The sequence below is a fragment of the Plectropomus leopardus genome, chromosome 19 (genome assembly GCF_026936395.1).
Source record: "Plectropomus leopardus strain MGB_pleo_1.0 chromosome 19, ASM2693639v1, whole genome shotgun sequence".
In the NCBI taxonomy this organism is placed as follows: Eukaryota; Metazoa; Chordata; class Actinopteri; order Perciformes; family Serranidae; genus Plectropomus; species Plectropomus leopardus.
The window spans coordinates 21,857,404-21,876,987 of record NC_142194.1 but is presented as its reverse complement, the minus strand read 5'-3'; the positions used below and the strand labels follow the sequence as shown (position 1 = coordinate 21,876,987).

The following is a 19,584-nucleotide window of genomic DNA, read 5'->3' as shown; positions in this document are numbered from 1 at the left end:
CCTATCAGTCTTTTTTTTAAATAGTTTTCTTGGGTAGCGGACAGGAAGTGAACAGGGCCCAAAGGGACCGAGGTTGTTGTCTGAGCAACTCAGGCGCAAGCGCAGCATCTTATTTGCGTTTTAGACTTTTCAGGAAAATTTCACCCCTAGAAAACTGAGAGATCACAACAAAACAACCACCTTATCTATGGCTGTAACCTGGTGAGATATTAGCAGAAGGAAACACAATTTTGCTGTTGAAAGATACATTTAAAATGTTTCTCCTGATAAATGTTTTCATGACAAATTAGGCTAGCTGTTAAGCTAGCAAAGCTAAGCCGCCTTAGCCTTTTTCTCTATGCTTTTAACACCTCATAGTGATGCTTTTAACTTATTTTGGTTATAAAAACGTACGTATGCTGGTAAAAAGATGTCTTTGAGTTTTATATTTTACTTGCAGTGAGTCAGAGCATCTAGTTTTAGTCCAACAGACGTGAAATTGATTAGCCTTCAACTTCTGTGCAAGTTTAGGAAACGGTGCCACTACTTTGAACTCCGTTAGGGACTGTTGTTTATTTATCAGAGGATGGGAGTGGCTGTGGTATGACTTGTTTTATTTTTTAACCTGAAGCCCCAAATTTTCCTTAGCCTCCCAAAGTGATTTGGGGAAAATGTATGACTTTATCTTTACCACAACTTAGCTGTTCAGAAAAAAAAAATCCTGACCTTCTGGTGTTTGTAAGTCAAAATTTGAAGAGGAAATCCCAGTGGGGGGAAAAAACAAGGTTTTTCACTCATACATGCTGATTGGTTTGTAAAAATGCCAAACTTTAAAGGAGTGTTTTTGATGAAATATCTAAACTATTTTAAGCTCGGATTTGTTTATGATGTTTGGGGTTTTTTTCTGACTTAAGCTTTTGCCTCACATTATGTGTTCAAGGACTGTTTGAAATTTGAAAAAACCTATGATAACTTCCTGACCATGATGAATTGTGTAATTAAGGTGATTTTTTTTAAAGAAAATGTGATTATTAAAATGAATGCAAAATACACCAATTTAAAGTTGTATGCCCCCCTCCCCCAAAGCTAAAATAAAAAACATAAGTCCTTTCCCAGTGCTAAGAAATTATTTGACATGCCTCCCCCTTTTTGCACCACCACCTCCCCTCACATAAATAATGAACAGTCCCTCAAAGAGTGTGATAAAGTCACTCATATTAAGCAGCTTCGACATGTTGTTATCCTTTTCTTATTTGTTGCTCATTTAGTTATTATAAGCAACAAAACATAACTTTAATCAACAGTTTTTGTAATGGGGCTGCAGTTTGTTGTTACTAATGCGTAAGGGACTGTCCGTTTCTTGTGAGAGTGGAGGGGGTGGTGCAAAAAGGGGGAGGCATGTCATTGAGTAAGTACTGGGGAGGGGCCTGTGGTTTTGTTTGTTTGTTTGTTTCAATTCAGTTTCTACTTCTTTACAATTTTACAAACATAAACTGTTAATAAAGCCCCTTATAATTTATTTGCATGCGCATTAATTCACAACAACAACTTACTCTGTGCCTCTCTACGCCTCAATACCTGACAGCTTAGTTCAGAAGCTAACTGCTGCTGCATGAATCTGCAATATCTGAACATGCTAGCATGTTAGCATGCTAATTAGCTACCTCATTCAAAATATGACAAAATCTGAGTATGCAGTAAAACTGTATTTTTACTCTGAGATTATGATAGACTGAAACATTACTGTGGTAAATGGTAATGTACATATAGATCAACTTTGGGGCATCCAACTTTAAATGGCTGTATTATTTTAATGCAAATTTTTAAAAATAGCCAACATTACACAATTCATCACGGCCTGAAGCTGTAAAAACAGAAATTATCATCGAATTTTTCACATTTCCAACAGTCTTTGGACACATTATGTGCGACAAATGCTCCTGTCAGAAAACCCCAACATAACCACGCAAAAAAAAGAAGTCACATCCAAAGTTCCCCCCTCTTCTTATGAGTAAAGAACAGTCCCTAAAGTGACACATTTTGGTAGGAAATACCACTAGAGGGTGTTGACACTTCTCTTTGACGCAACAATGTGGAGCATTGCTACAGTGATTTTATTATTTTATACTGTTAGAATTAATTTGAGGGTGATGTATTGGTGCAGCAATGCATGAAGCAGCTTTAAGTGAAGGGTGTTGCTTCATTCATGCCTGCAGAAAGCAGCAGCAGCAGCAGCAGCAGCAGCAGCAGCGCGGCGGCTTTAAGACCATCCGGGCATCTCCACCAGTCTGTGGATGACATCATCGATATTGTCAATGGTGTAAACTGAGCGAGGGCTGGGTGGGGGTGTGTGAGGGAGGAGAACAACCACAGAAGGTGTCTCAGTGTCTGGATTTTTTTTTTTCCTCCCAAAATCGTGACAGTGAAAAATCTTCAAATCAGCTGTTATTTTTTTTCGGGGTGTCTCTTGTTTTTTTTTCGGGGTCACAGATCTGCGAGGTTATGAGCCGTCCGGAGCCGCGTCGGTGCGTCGCTGTCCAGGGTCCTGAGTGAGACGGAGCCAGCGGGCGACCACGGAGCCTGACATAACCCGGTGAGGAGGAGGAAGAGGAGGAAGAGGAGGTGGGGTGGGGGAGAGGAGGGGGAGCATGCATGTTGGCTCAGAGGCTTGTGCATGTGTGTGATTTGGACACATTGAGTCCAAAAAACAGTCGTGTTTGGGAGGGGAGGGGTGCGCTCGTTTTTAGAGGTCCTACCTGTACACGGAGGGTGCGGTTATGGGAATTATGACCACATTTGATGGTCAGTGTGTGTTTTTTGAATCCAGCATTTTTCCTCTGCTGTGGTATCTGGGGCATGAGGTATTCTCTCCGAAAGCCTGTTTTTGCAGCAGTTTTGTAACACTGACAGCAGCTCTGATGAGGCTGAGAGAGGAGATGAGCTAGAGGTAAAGGGGTTTGGTAATGTGCAGTATTTTCTCTGCACACTCGTCTATGTGAATGTATGTACAATGCAGCCAAAACAAAAATCAAAAAATGGACTTAGTCAGCGTTTAGCGCAATTGGCTCAAAAAAAATAGTCAATCCCAGCTTTTAAGTCCTTATCTCATGACTGCTCAGACAGACAGGGTTCTGGGTGAGGAAAGCATGACTCATTTCGTCAGGGGACTCCAGTCAGAAATTGGGAGTTTATGCAAATCACTTGTACACAGGACTGATTTGGGAAGAGTGTGTAAGATGCTGATCCCCCCCCCCCACCTCCTGCAGCTCTGAATAAATCATGTTATACAACTACACGGTCCCTTTTTTCACATGCACTTTACAAACACTTTGTTGGCCTACATTTTTGTCCCCTTAAAATGTTTTATCATGTCCTGTTAAGGTGCCTAGCTCAACACAACATGGCTGGTAGGAGCTGGGTGGTTGCATCCACAGCCACGTAAGGTCACTTTATAGCTGAGCCACATTTTCCCTCCCAGTTCCAGTGATTCAACTCCGGGCTGCACTACGTCACTGCTCTGCTTCAGCACTTTTCATTCTTTCTCATCTCCAGAGCTCCCAGTTTTATTTTTCCTTCATGCTACAGCCGCCACAGGGCTCGCCGCTTCGAGTCTGCAGCTTTGCACCACTGTCCTTTTACTCCACTGATCACCTCTGATTGATGACAGCTTTGTGTTTGTCTCTCTGTGTGTTTCAGTGAGTTGAAAAGCTCAGGAGCCATGGAGCTGAGGGTGGGGAACAAGTACCGCCTCGGCAGGAAGATAGGGAGCGGATCCTTTGGAGATATTTACCTCGGTGAGAATTTGGACTGATGTTGTTCCTTATCCTCTGAAATAAACCATATTCCAGTTTTTGTGAACTCTGTTAAACAGGTCTTAGTCTTGAAAGACCTGCAGCACCCAATAAGGTGACAGTTTCCTGAAAATATAAGAAACATTTGCACTTAACTGTAGTGAAAATGTAATAAAACAAAATAATTCCAACAATAATTTAATAGAATGACCTGATTGATGTTTTAATAACATTGTTTGTGATAATTTAATATCTTATTACAATATTCTCAGTGTTACGTGTTGCTGACTCTGCCTCATGAGGATATAAATCAGATTAAAAAGTACCTAGAAATTATACTCAAGTTAAAGGGATGATTCAGTTTTTTTTTTGTTTGTGGGGTTGTATGGGGTGTTTATCCATAGTCAGGTTATTTCATACAGTAGATGTCAGTTGGCATGCCTCCAGTGCAGAGAAGCAGGCTGGAGTCCGACACAGAAAGCTAAGCAATGTACTGCTGTGGAGGGGTCAACAACAAAACATTTTGTTAGCCACCTAAAGAAATTATAATCACTTTTAAGTGTACGCTATATTAAGAGTATTTTCACTGCTTTACGTAAATGTCAGACTGATTTCCAGTGGAAAAATTATGCCTTTTTGTCACTCTCTTCAAAGCCAGACCCCATTGAGAAAAACAGCGATTTAACATCACTGAACACAGGAGCTGCTGGTGTACTTCTGCCTCGATCAGCTATTTAGTTTGTGTTATTGTGTGACTTTGGCATTTAAAAGTGTTAGTTTGGATTCACCAAAGTCACACAATAACACAAACTAACTAACCAGTTGAAGCAGTGGTAGACCAGAGCTCCTGTGTTCAGGAGCTAAAATTGCTGTTTTTGTCATTGGAGTCTGGTGTCTTTGATGAGAGCAGAGATGGGAACTGAAGCTTTTTATGGCTTCCCTGTTGAACCGGCCTGTCTGATGAAAAGTGAAGCACTCTCAATATAGCTCACACTTAAACTGATGTTGATTTTTTAGGTGGGACTTTTGTAGGAGGCTAAAATACATTTTGTTGCTGACCTCATCCACAGCAGTGCACTGCATAGCTTCTGTGTCGGACTCCAGTCTGCTTCTCCAAACTGGGGATTATCCAAGTGACATCTACAACATGTACAACACTGACTATTGATAAGTACCTCATACAACCCCACATCAAAAAATCTTAACTATCCCTTGAAGGTAAAGTTTTGACATAATTTCAAATTTGAAACCTTTATTGAATGCCAGAATTTCATAAGATCAGGCGAGACAAAGGAGACACCTCTTTCAATAAAAATCACTGCTGACTCAGATGAAGAGGACATTAATTCGTAGAATTTAAATCAAGTGTTTTGCCTTCATTGCTGGCTTGCCTCAGGTAATCCTTGCACAGCAATTGGCATTGGTGTGAGCGGGTTCATTTCCTGTTTATTGGAATTTAGTTTAATGCATTTTTGCCTGATACAACTCAACACTTGCCATCTGCTGTACATTTCTAAGTCTACATAAAACCTGAAATAAATGCCAAATGTTAGTATTTTCAGAAGCTTGACGTGACACTAACAGAATTATAAATTTTGTACATACTTTACATTTTTAAAAAAGCATGGTTTGAGAGCAATTTCTATCACATTTTCAGGAAATGATAACATCACTGGGTGCTACAAGGCCTTTTGTGTGTTGGAAATGACTGTTGTGTTGTAATCTCTGTTATTTCTCTCATCAGGTTCTAACATCGCTACAGGAGAGGAAGTAGCCATCAAACTGGAATGTGTGAAAACCAAACATCCACAACTCCACATCGAGAGCAAATTTTACAAAATGATGCAGGGAGGAGGTAAGACGGGGGTTTTTGAATGCTTTACTAGGGGGCACTGAGAGGCCATGTAGAGTTTAAGGGGCACAGAGGGCGATTTAGTGCTGCTGAGGGGAATGAGCAGTGATTACAGTTGTTAAGGAGGCAGCGTGGTGCATTTTGAGACCTTAAAAAGACATCTCAGGACATTTAGGGGCATTTTAGGTCCATTCAGGGTCACTCAGGGACACCCAATGGCGTGTTTGACTGGTATTAAGGCTCATTTAAGACAGTTCAGGGTTGTTTCTAGATATTAATGGTCATTCAGCAGCACTGAGGTGAAGTCATGGCTGTTGCTTTGCATGTTAATGATGGAATTAACTGATATAAGATATGATTAGACTTAATCGATCCTGGGGAAAACATTCACATGTCGCAGCAGCACAGAGACAAGCTGAGGTTTTAAAAAAACAGATGAAAAATACTCAAACAAATAAATGAAAATTAAAATAAGAAATTAGGGAAATTTTGTATAAAAAATTATATATGCATCACAACACAATACTAATACTAATACAATATAAACGTCTATATAATAAACAATGAATATAACTAAATGAGAAAATTGTACAAATATTTGTGCCAAAGAAATCCAGTATTGCAATAAAATATAAGTAGGTATAGGTATGAATAATGAATACAATATTTAAGTATATACTTCTTATAGATTATATATGTGCAGTATATATATTATGCATGCTATACAGAAATTAAACACTACAATAAAAAATATATACCGGAAATATAGCATTATTACGTAATCATGTAAGTACTACAAAGCTATGTTACTACTACTTGCACTAATAATTCCATGGTCCATAGTGATGTATAATAAGGATGCCGATGTATTGTTGTAATTTGCTTGTTATATTATGTAAATTGAGCAGTAATTGCTAACAGGAGGCAGTTGGGTCCATGGGTCACTTCTGCAGTTGCTAGAAGTTGTGTGTAAATATTGTCGAGGAGCTCATATGATTTGATAAAAATAAAAATTTCTATTTGATTTGGAAAAAAATGTCAGCGTATTGAGTCAGTTATTACACTGGAGAAATTTAAAAATGTACTATATAAGATTAAAAAAATAAGAAAAAAACTCATATTATCAAGTTGTTTTGGGGTTTTCTCTCTCAATGTCTGCCCAGACTCAAAAGACTACAGGGCAACAGAGGACACATGGGAAAACCCAGATTCTTTCTTATCTGTTTGTCTTTATTCAAGACTGTTCACGCAGCCTTCAATTTATTCAGGTTGATAACCTTAAAAAAACATTACAAAAAAAGTGAAATATAAATACTAGTCCATAACATTTTCATGCTGGATTATATTATTTCTTTGTTTTATCAGTATTTGTTAATTATTTTCTTCTAACAATTCAAAATACATAAGTGATGATTTCAGAAATTATTTATCATCAGCCATAAAAAAACAGGAATAGTCATGGAATTTCACAATCCTATTTTCCAGGCAAAAATCAGTGAATGTTTTGGAAAAGATTTTTTTAAGTGTAGTCTTCTGTGGGTAACCTTCCACATAATTTAAGCAACATAACCAACTGTTACAGATTGAAAAAATGTTGCTGTTTGGTTTTCTTACCATCATTAACATTTGGAGCAAAGTATAACACACAGTTCTGTTCATATTGTATGTTGTGAATGGTCATTAAACATGTTTATGGGTCCTTGAAAAGTCATTGTAAAGTTATGAAATTTTGTCCAAGAAAATGTGTAAGATGTCTGTATAAGATATAATTAAATCAGATAATTCAAAGGTCAAATTATCTTAAACATCTTAATTGATTATTTAGTACATTTATGTAACTTATATTATAACTTAGGCTTATATAATGTCATGAACCCAAATGTAACTTGTCAAATAATATCCTTTAAACACATACCTTAAACATGTTGTGTCAAACGCTCTATAAGGACGTTTTTACACCCAACGCTATTTAATCCTCTGAAATCACTTCTCTTGTGCTGCTTTCAGATGCTTTCACAAGTATTTAAAACTTTGAACCTTGAGCAAATTAGTACAATTTCTTTCCAAAACATGAGGAAAAAGCAATGAGCAACTTGGTAAGATATGTTTAACAAATTGCAAGAAATTAGTAGATTTAGAAATTTATTTACAAAAAGCTTTAGGGAAAAATGTCCAGGGGAAAAAGAAAAAAGGTAGGAACAATTTTGATAATTACATAAATAAAACTATGTTAGAATTGTTTTATAATTTTAGAGCACTTTTCCAGGTAATTGTCCTGGTGTGTTGTTTTTTTTTTCTTTTTTTCCTTTTCTTCACTAATTTTTTAGGTCATTTTCTTGGGTCTGTTATTATTATTATTATTATTATTATTATTATTATTATTTTTATTATTATTATTATTATTATTATTATTATTATTTTATTTATTTATTTATTTATACCTAGCTGCTTACTTTTTTTGTTCCTGTTTGCCCTGTGTGCTTGTTTTATTTTATTCCTTGTGGAAGAAGCCTGTGGGGAGGAGGAAGGGGGGTTCTGAGTTATGAAATTACACAACTGAGCAGAAAACACAAAAAATGCATTCTGTAATACATGTTAGTTCATGTGCAACACGCTTTCTCATTTTCTTCAATAAAATATTGAACAAAAAAAATTGATCTAAGCCAGCACAATTGGATAAACAACTGAAATAGAAAAGATGAATTCATTTTTGAAGAACTGCATCGCAGCAGTAGTATAAATACAAACTGGAATTCCAGTCAAATAAAGCAGATGTGAAAAAAAATATGTTAGTAAAAATTTGAGGATATGTACACCAACCCTGTCTCATCATGCAATGTTCTGTTTTGTAACCCTCTGATTCCCCTCCCCTCCTCACCATAGTGGGAATCCCGTCTATCAAGTGGTGCGGAGCAGAGGGCGACTACAACGTCATGGTGATGGAGCTGCTGGGCCCCAGTCTGGAAGACCTGTTCAACTTCTGCTCCCGCAAGTTCAGCCTGAAAACGGTCCTGCTGCTGGCCGACCAGATGGTGAGACAGACTCTCTGACTGTAAAACATTATAGTTCATCAGGGTTTTTCTTCAGATCCAGAGCCAGTAATCACCACACAGTCCCTCTGTAGTGACTAATTACTGAAAGAGCCCACTGAAGGACATTGTGATGTTTTACAAAGGCTCCATCAGGGTTCATCGAGCTGTTACGGAAGAAAAAACAGCACATAAACAGTGATAGTTACAGATAATTGAAAGGTACACATTAAATTATGCAATTCCAGTCCTGCAGTCATCTAAACTTGCACCTTTGCTTGCTCACAATGCACTGAAGTCGACCCCGGGCTGGGAAGTTACACAGATTTCACTAAAAGGACAAGGCTATTTTTAGACTGTAACTAAATGGATCATTTGAAACCGGAGAATAATTCTCATCTAAACCTCTGAAGCTTGTTTCCTGGCTCCAGACAAAGCTTATCCCCTCGCTATCTCCGACCGTTCAGCTCCTCCATAAAAGTCAATTCCAATCTAGGACACGGAAGATCCGCGACAAGAAGGCCTAATCCTCGTCGCAGGGGTCGGCCCGTGGTGTCTTTTATGAGCCTCTTTAATCCTTCGTATGTCATTCTTTAGTCTACATTTGTTCTTTTTGTCCCATTTTCTCTCGCCGACTTTGACCTCTTTGCTGAATCGCTGCTGTCGCCTCTCATCTCCTCTAACGGGGCAACGACAAAGATTTTAGCTGTCCTATAACATAAAATGACCTCTATATATCAGCAGACAGGCTGGTGGGGTTTTGATTAACACCAGTGTTTCAACTATTATTTCACTGGTCAATAAGAGCCTCACTTTTAGTTTTAGACCAAACTCTCTAAAAATGGTAAAATAAAGACTCGTACATAAAACGTCACAGCCCTACCAACTGACCAGCCGAAGCAGGAATACTCAACTTGTTTTTACTTGGGGACCACTTTTGCAAAATGACAGGAGGCCAGGGGCCAGTCTTTTTAGGACATTTACAGGATTTTAGGAAATTTCTAGGATTGTAGGACGTTTCCAGGATTTTAGGACGTTTCTAGGATTTTAGGACATTAGCGGCTTAGCTAGGACATCTGTCGGGGTTCATGGGGTATCCTTCACTGGCACTGCTTGGATAAACAAGCTCTATTTTGATGCAGTTTTATGCACTTTGGCACCTTATGTGTACTAAAAGTACAAAAAAATCCCAGTGTATACCATCCTGTGTGGCTCTGAAGAGAGCTTTCTAAGGTTTGAGAAAATAACCCTGATGATGTCATCACACTAGCTCAAACTGGGCTCGAGACTCTAATTTTAAAGACTATTGCCTGCATTAGAAACGTTGGGTGTAATTCTGTTGTCAGATGGAACTCATGGGAAGTTGTGTACATAATATGCTTGAAGTTCAAGTAATTAAATCACAGGAACGAAGCTGCAAGGCAACATGTACGCACCCAGCACACATCCTGGGGGCCAGGTCTAAGATCTCTAACTTTTAAGGGTTAGCCTTAGCATACAGACATGAAATGATCTGGATCCAGTAATGTCTAAACCTTAAAATGCCATTTATACCTTTATAAACTGCATTTCTTGTGATAGGCTTCAACATTTGATCCCAACTAAAACCTGCTCCCTGTCTTTCCGTTCCAGATCAGCAGGATTGAATACATCCACTCCAAGAACTTCATCCACAGAGACGTGAAACCCGACAACTTCCTGATGGGACTCGGCAAGAAGGGCAATCTGGTCTACATCATCGACTTCGGCCTGGCCAAGAAATACCGGGACGCCCGAACGCACCAGCATATCCCATACCGCGAGAATAAGAACCTCACCGGCACCGCCCGCTATGCCTCCATCAACACCCATCTGGGCATCGGTAAGACGGCGTGCACGCAGAGGCTGGCCTGCTTATCTGTGCAGGTGTGAGTGTGTATGTTGTGTGAACTCCACAGCAGTGCCAGTAGAGTATGTTGCAATATGCACGTTTACTGATCAAAACTGAATGCTCAGAACTCCAGCCTCATCCTCCTTCCATTCTCTACATCAGCGAAATTCAACCTCCGAGGTCGTAGGTCATAGGCCCCCCAGCTATTTTCTTATTCACAATAAGAGAAAAGGTGATTCATATTGGGAATTGTTTTTGTACTTTTATTACACATAAGGTGCTAGAGTGCTTAAACAGCTTCAAAATAGAGCTTGTTTATTAAATAAAAGGTGCCTGTGGATCCTAGAAACATTCTAAAATTCCACAAGCATCCTAAAATCTGAGAAATGTCCTAAAATCCTAGAAACATGTTTGGGGCTGCTGCGACTGGCCCCTGGCCTCCTGTCCTTTTTTAAAATATGTCCCCCCCAGCAAAGCAAGCTGAGTATCCCTGCTCTACGCCTTTCATGTGACGTCCTGTCCCTTTTCTTCCTCTCTCCTTTGAATTTTCTTTTGCATCTCATCTCCTCTTCTTCTCTCCATTCTGTCTTTTCCTCCACAGAGCAGTCGAGGCGAGACGACCTGGAGTCTCTGGGCTACGTTCTCATGTACTTCAACCTGGGCTCTCTGCCATGGCAGGGGCTTAAGGCCGCCACCAAGAGGCAGAAGTATGAACGCATCAGTGAGAAAAAAATGTCCACCCCCATCGAGGTTCTCTGCAAGGGATACCCCTGTGAGTAAAGAGAAATACATACCAGTAGAAACAGTAGGCGAGAGTAGATTTACAGAGGATTTGTGCAATGTTTCTTTTTTTCGGTTGTTTATTGATCTTTTTGCACACCAATTGAATATAGTGTTAAAACACTGGTGAATGACAGTGTAATTTAACAGTAGTACAAAAAAATCAACAAAGAAAACACAATGGTAATATTTTAGAAAGTTTCACCACACATGCAAAGAACTGCCCCGACATCTTTCCTAATTTACTCAAAGAGCCTTTCCTTGTGTGCCAGATTATTTTTTAAATTACTGAGAATCTTCACAAACTGTGGGAGGGCAGCAGAGGGACTTCCATCTCCAGAGCATTAGACGCAAGGCCAATAATAGGCTTGTTTGCAAAAGTGGACAGTGATAATCTTTACAAAAAAAATCTAAATGTTTTTTTCTTTTTTATCATTGAGGGGGCCACATATTTTAGAGCCAGGTGCCAAAGGTGCAAGACCCCGAGCATGATGGGAAATGCCTGGCTCTTAGCTCATCAAACAGCTGATTGGCTCAGATAATGATTCATCATTGTGATGTTTCAGATAAGCTTTTTACATTTTTGTTGAATTTCAGAGATTTTTTTAATTTATTTGTCTTGTCTGAAGGTTTTTTTCTGTTAGCAGAATACATGTTGTGACTGATGGTGATGTTTTACAGTCAGAGAGACTAAATACTTTCATCATGAACTATACAGAGTCTATTTTATATTAACATTGGACTGTTTTAAGTTTTATTTTAAGTAGGACTATTTAACAGCACAAAGTCTTGTGGTCAGTAGCCAAAGTGGGATGTGAGGATTGTTAAAACAACATGTGCACAGATGTGAAGTCCTGACTGTCGGCTGTCTGATGGATCTGCACTGAAAGCTTGTTGTGTGTTTGACTATCAGACTGATGTTTTTGATTTAGGTTGTGTAGTCTGAGGGTGACAGGTGTGCTCAGCAGATTAATATAGGCCTATAGCCGCAAACTGATATGATGACATAATCACAATAATTGGAGGTTGTAAACAAACTGATATATGAATCTGATAAGATTTGAATGAATCGGAATCAAATCTAACAGGATGTGGGTTCCTCTGTGACTGAACGCTGACGGAAAGTCAGAAAACTGTCCGACTTGATCAGAGCTTTTTGTCACCACCTCCTGCTGCGGCCGCCTGCTCTCATCCACTGTCAAAGAAGGAACAGAGGGATACCAAACAGAGCCGTTATGCCATTAGGCTCGATAAGTGTGCCGGTTACCTCTTACAAAGTCTTAAAAATCACAGTCCCATGTACATGACCAAAACACGTGCACATACATGCAGGTGTTTGAAGACATTTTTCACAAGAAACATCAATACATGGATAAATCTTGAAAAGATTTTGGTCCAATGAGTGCAATGAACAGCTTCACAGTGAATCAGCCCAGTTCTGGCCCAGACAAATGAGGTATGCACACGTTCAAGAATATCCCCCCAAAGCTCCTCAGAAACCTCGTCCTTCAAATCTTCTTCCCGAAGAGCCTTCAGAGAGGTTGAGGATGAGATTTTAGTTTAATAGTAAATAATTGCCTGTTATCACAGGGTTCTGAGCATGTAGAGGCCTGTCAGCAGGCATGTAAGGGAACTGGGCATATTTAGTGCGAACAAAACTGCAGATTTGCAGGTAAAAACATGATGTGCAGGAAGAGAGAATAGTTGTGAGAGCTGCTGCAAAGACACAAAAATGTTATTAACAAAAAAAATCCTTCATTTGCTTTTTCCGAGGTTGGAACATACATAAAACGCACTTCTTCTGCAGTCCACCTCTGAATCCACTTCAGTCAGATTCCTGTATGAGCGCACACGGCCGATAAAGCTGCTTCTAATTTCTCTCTTGTGTCTCCCAGCTGAGTTCTCCACCTACCTGAACCTGTGTCGCTCCCTGCGGTTCGACGACAAGCCTGACTACTCCTATCTGAGGCAGCTTTTCAGGAACCTTTTCCACCGACAGGGCTTCTCCTACGACTACGTGTTCGACTGGAACATGCTGAAGTTTGTGAGTGACTCGTCTTATCCACAACTCAGACCTGTCACACTCTATTACAGTATTAATCAGCAGAACACTGTGACAGGGCTGGATTCATCCAAAGAAAATCTCAATAGACTGAAGTTCAATTAATAGATTTAAAAAACTACTTTAATTTAAAAACATTTTTTTATTTAAAATTATGTTACAAATTTATTAGAATTTTTAGGTACTTTTCCCAGGTCGATTTCTTTTTCTTTCTTTTTTTTTTTTTTTACTTTTTAAAACACATTTTCAGGCAATTTTCTTTGTCTTTTTTACTAATTTCTTGCTGATTTTTGGGTCATTTCTTCTTTGGTTGCTCATTGCCTTTTTCCCATGTTTTCAATAGAAATCAAGCCAATTTGCTCAGGTTTCGAAGGGTTAAAGTAACACCAGTGATTGTCCGATCAATGAGAATTTGGGTGGACAAGAGCATATCGACTGACCAACCAGTTGTTTACAGCCCTAAACAATGAGCTTCATGCTTTTGCATACTAGTAATGTTTTTGTCCTTTTTCCTCCTCCAGAGTACATTCAGGTCTGTCGCTCTGTGTTTCAGGGGGCCAGCAGGACCACAGAGGATAGTGAAAGGGAGAGGAGGGAGGGGAAAGAGGGCGAGGAGCGAGCAGGAGGAGGCCAAAGAGGAGCTGGAGGTCGAGCTCTGCCGCCTGGTCCGAACCCTTCAGCCGCCAACAGAGTGAGGAACGAGGCGGATGCCACTCCCTCGAATCCGGCCACACGTGGGGTCCAGCAGTCAGGTCGGGATTTGGTTTTTGGAAATACAGCAATAACTGACTAAATGTTTTTGGTTTAATCATTTGTGCCTGTGTGTGTGTGTGTGTGTGTGTTCAGGTAACCGTTCTCCTCAGGCGGGGAGAGCAGAGCGAGCCGAGCGAGAGAGGAAGGTGGCCATGAGGCTTCATCGCGGGGCCCCCGCCAACATCTCCTCATCCGACCTCACTGCACGCCTCGACCAATCACGCATCACTGCATCACAGGTGAGAAGATTATGGTTTTGATTTTTTTTTTTTTTTTAAAGAGAGCTGCTGCATGTTTTCTGCACATCAGTCTCCAGCTGAGAGTGTCCTCGTCTTATTCATCAGGGTGTTCGTAGAGCACAGTGCTGAGAAACTGACTGAATCATCTAATGCAGCACATGCAAATTGCATGCTTTCAGATTTGATGCTGCGTGCACCCAATATTTAGAGATATGAAACAGAACCGTTGCACTCCCTGTCCATCTTCAGTCTGATATTGTGTCCACTCCAGCTGATCTCTGTTCGGGAGGGGGGATTCGATTTTCAGAATCAGATAAACTTTATTGATCCCCCGGGGGGAAATTGTCACTCGTTCCAGTTGTTCTGATACCAAGCATAGAAGTTATCGAAAGTAGAAAGAAGAATAACAATTAGCACTAGTGTGTGAATATTTAAAATGATAAATATGTATGATGTGCTAAGTGTGTAAAATATAAATCTATGTACCCTATGGTACAATACAATGTATAAAACTAGAGGTTAGAAATATGTGTATGATGCTACAATTTACATCAGATATATACACAAGTAAGAACAATTAGAATAAGAATATACATAATATATACAAAATGAGTAACAACGTTAAATGTACTCATTCAAGAGTCGAATAGTTGAGTTTTCCCATATCAGTTACTAGAGATCAATTTATCAGCCTGAATCTAATTTTCAATTCCACACTGATGCCCAGTCATGCCAACATAGTTTTTTTTTTGGCAAGACCACGCCTTTTAGGCGATCTCGGCTTGCTTGTTTTTTTCCTCATCAGAGAGCATCTGCTGTGTTCACATATGCCCAAACAATCCGGGCCAAGGGGGGGAAACACTCCTTATTTCTGAAGAACTGTTCCATATAATCCAGGTGTGAAAGAACCCTAAAATTCTTCATACTCAGTTTGGCTGATTGTCTTGATATTTCGTTCATTAATCCTACTCATTTTGGTGATCATCTTACTTTTCCTGTTGCGCCATCAGTGTGTCACCATTTTCACTTATATGTGAAATATCTTGACTACAATCCACTGGTTGGGTTGGCACAAAATTCATGGTCCCCTGATGCTATACCCTCACGACTGGTGATCCACTCACTTTCCTCTATAGCCACAGTGAGAGTCATTTTTGTACTTTTTTGTACATTTTTAAAATGGTTTGGTTTATTTTCAAATACCTGCAAAACCAACCTCAGCTGTAGTGGTGTGATAAAACAGTGAGCATGTTAAACATTATACTACTGGTTGTAATTGTGAGCATGTCAGTAAGCTAATGTTTGCGTTTGACTCAAAGCACCACTGTGCCTCAGTACAGCCTCACAGAGCTGCTGTATGTCTGCGGACTCTTATTATATCAGAATTTTTAAAAACTCGCCATGAATAAACTGCAGCAGACATTTCTCTTTTCTTTTACGTAGCCTGATGTAGCCCTTATGTTACCCTGAGCTGCTGATATCTCTGGATTCTCTGTCATGCTAGCCGCTCGTGTTGATGCAAATGAATAATTCATGATGCCAAATTGCAAATATTGGAGCTGAGAAAATATTCAAACATAATCTGCTCATAATTACCACCACTACGATACTGATGCAAAGATTTTTTGTTACTGTGCAGTTTAAGTCATGACATGATACAAACGCAGAATAGACTAATCCACCGAAGCTCCTCCTGGTGCCTCAGAGCCTCTTTACCATTTGTAATCGGAGTCTCATCATCCAGTGCTTCTGCATTTATTCAGCATCCTGCAGTAATGTCAGCAGCCATTTTTAATATCCAGACCGTCTTTACATCAATAACTCTTACATGCTCTATAACAATCTGATGGAGCAGAGATCAAATTCAAATAGATACAGTTTCAAGCATGCAGTCTGAATTTACATAAATTAACTAGGACGTAGACAGAGTATGTTTGCTGGATGTTTGCTGATTATCCTGTAACATGACAAAATTATTCCGTTTATTTCAGTCGCCCTCTACAAGATGACTTTGTGGTGGTTTTCTAATTTGGTCACTGTTGTGATACAAAGCCTCCTTTTCCTGATCCAAATCCAAACTTAGGAGATAAATCAGGAACTAAGGAGGCTAACAGGATTTTTAAATACGGTGTGTTCCTCAGGTTTCTGTCGTCTCCCTTTGATCTGCTTCAAACGTCTCATCTTTCCCTCCTCATTTAGGTCAGTGTGCCATTTGAACATCTGGCAAAGTGAGTTCCTCTCCTGGCTGGTCTGCAGGTCAGTGGCAGGTATGGACTTGTCACACACACCAACACACACACACACACACACACACACACACACACACACACACACACACACACACACACACACACACACACACACACACACACACACACACACAGCATGCTTGAACAGCTGTCTGGTTCTTTTGTCCTTGATAACCCCTGATCCCCCTGACCCTTCATATCCAAGGAGAGAAAGAAACTGTTGATGCTCTGCTAAAACTGTTACTCAGCAGTAGTGTTTAAAGCACTAATAAGTAATTAAAAACTCCAGTTATTAAGAAAATATATGATAAAATAGCCAAGGATGAGGTGTTACTTTGACTAAGTCAAAGATAAGGAGGAAAGGAGATATATAGGGCCCTATGACATCTTTTTTTTTTTTCCAGATTTAGCTTCCAGATTTTTTCCCCCATATTCTGTTAGAATATAATTTCTTTTAAATTTTGTGTGTAACGATCTGATTTTTCTATATTATGGGTTTTACAATTTGTTCTAAATTCTGTTTTCCATTTTAATTTTTCTAAACTCTCTTTCTTTTTTTTCATAATTCTGTGTTTTCCATTTTTATTTTTTATTTTATTCTGTGTTTGAGTCACACAGTGTAATTTTTCTAAATTCTGTGCTCTACAATTTGCTATTTTCCAAATTCTGTTGGCTTTTTCTGGTTAACATTTGATATCATTAACTATAACACAAAGGTAGCTTGACTTCATTCTCTGCTCAGGATACCATTACTCCTCTTTGTCTTTAAATAGAAAATCGTTGTTTTTTGCTGTATTGGAATCAATGTGAGCACTATAGGGGGACAGATGAATGCTGAATGTTTTGATTATTTTGCTGGATTTGTGCTCACAAAGAATTATTGAATATTTCCAGTTTTATCCAAAAAGTGACATTTCTCTCCTTGTGTTTTGTGTCTCGTGGCCCAGCAGCTGCAGGGTATCAAATACCCCTTACTTTACAAATGGATGAATGAAAACATGAATGAGTGGAGGAGAACAAGAGGAGCAGGAGGAGGCGCTGCAGGCCCTTAATGGGGGGATCGAGGCCATCCGTGTGTGTGTCAGTATGCTGTGTGAACAGTGGTGACCCGGAAGAGCCGAGGGGAACACTGAGGCGATACAACCAGCGGGACAAACAAACAAACAAACAAACAAACAAACAAACTCTGGGCTGCTTTTCGGGATGTGGCCATGAGGGGGTAAAACAACACACAGGTCCCGCCCCTTCTTCACTCATATTCACCTGTCCATCGACTCAGAGGCTCAACTTGCAAAAAAAAAACAAAACAAAAAAAGAGTGCACAAAATGGACTAAATTTAAAGTTATTCTGTGGTTTACACCTGTGATAAAACATTTTAAAAAATCCTGCTAATGTTTAAAAGCTACATTCGCTGCTTTATGGTGTTCTTGATTATAAGTGAATATGTAAACAACTACAGAGATGAACACAAAACAAATTCAGGCCAATAACAGATGTTTGGAGACGGATCAAGAGAGGATCGGAGGTAGAGAGTGAATGTGAGAGAGTCTGCTGTGAGCTGGTGGATGGGAGAGAGGCTGCTTTTTGTCGATAAGTGTCCGTGTCTGTCTGTGTTACTGTCTCAAGTGTATGTTTTGCTTTAGATTTGTTTTAGAGGGACAGAGGAGGGACAGGTGGGAGATTATAACAGAAGTATTGTCCCTCTTCTTCAGCGCACAACAGTTAAAAAAAGAGGTGGAATACCGCTTAAAGGAGAGGACAGGATAAACGGGAGAGCAGTGGGGATTGTACGATATGACAAAGCCTTAGTCCAGCTTGTTACTCCAGGTATGAAAAGACTTGAGAAAGTTATAAGATCTTGGTGGTAAGCAAGTCTGGTGTTTTTGTTTTTTTTTTTTACTTTTGCTTTTTTTGTTTTATAATGTAAAATGTGTAGATAACTTTTGCCAGAATGTGACAGATTGTTTAAAGATGGAGCTGGAGAGAAGTTTACATCCTGACAGCCCTGTTTGGGAGGAGTGTAAAACAACCTTTAGAGTCCGCCAGAAGTGTGTGTTTTGGTTTCCGCTGTGGCAGACAATGACGGAGAGGTCCTTGTTGATATTTGGAGGAGTGTTTTTGAGACAGGCCTGTCAGGATGGACGGATGTCACCGGTGGGAACGAGCTGTCTGATGTCCTGTACATTTCTTTACCATGCTTCGACTTTATTACTATGATATTTGTGTATATTTTCTGAATCAATAAAAAATATACACAGCTTATGCAGACTTCTTATAGTATGTTTCGATTGATCACAAAATATTTAACCATTCATATTTATTATTTGATACTGAATATATTTCATTTTTAAAAATATTTCCATGTTGTTTCTGAAGTATTTTCTTCTGTATCTTCTGTTATGTTCAATACATGTCATGTTAAATTTGGTAGGCCACCTTGTTTTTCTTCATATATCTTTGATGATTCCTCCTCGTTCATGCCATTTTTTATATTTTTTTTGTCATTGTTATTTAATTCTTTATAATATAATTCTTTATTACATATATGTATATTTAAAAACAAACAAGTCACATTTTTAAGTCCTGTTTATCGAATTGCTTCTGCCTCAGGTTAAGCAAACAAATATAAAAAACAGAAACAAAATGATATAAAAAGAACAAAAAACTTTTTTTTTTAAAAATGTGTACTTATAAAATGAAAACAGGGCTATCGCAAATGAACTTGAACATATCTAGTAATGAAAACAACTTAAGAGCTTTCTAGTCTGTAAGTTTCGGTGACTTACATAGAGTTTTAACTCATGATTCCAATGGTTCAGTTTGAGTTTAGTAACAAGACAATACTGAAAACAAAGCATCATTGTCTTCAGCCCAAATACCAAATTTTACAGTCTGCTTGTCACAGGGGACACCTCAATCTTCCTGGGATATAAAGCCAGCATTGCATATCACTCCAGAAAAAGTTCATACCATAGTTGT

At 39.2% G+C, this 19,584-nt stretch overlaps 1 protein-coding gene across 4 annotated transcripts; it reads left to right on the top strand.

Annotated features, from left to right (window-relative positions):
- The first annotated feature begins 2,317 nt into the window (after window positions 1-2,317).
- csnk1e (casein kinase 1, epsilon) lies at window positions 2,318-18,867 on the top strand. 4 transcript variants are annotated; one of them, XM_088070506.1, is made up of 11 exons: window positions 2,318-2,572; window positions 3,676-3,773; window positions 5,515-5,625; window positions 8,506-8,654; window positions 10,284-10,512; window positions 11,123-11,293; window positions 13,197-13,345; window positions 13,917-14,115; window positions 14,210-14,355; window positions 16,555-16,611; window positions 17,555-18,867. In XM_088070506.1, the coding sequence occupies exons 2-10, from the start codon at window positions 3,698-3,700 to the stop codon at window positions 16,585-16,587; spliced, it is 1,263 nt and encodes a 420-aa protein (XP_087926632.1). In that variant the 5' UTR covers window positions 2,318-2,572; window positions 3,676-3,697; the 3' UTR covers window positions 16,588-16,611; window positions 17,555-18,867. The 4 variants fall into 4 exon arrangements, with proteins under 4 accessions (XP_087926632.1, XP_042363582.1, XP_087926631.1 ...); XM_042507648.2 differs by having other exon boundaries at window positions 17,552-18,867; XM_088070505.1 differs by having other exon boundaries at window positions 16,555-16,622.
- Window positions 18,868-19,584: the final 717 nt, after the last annotated feature.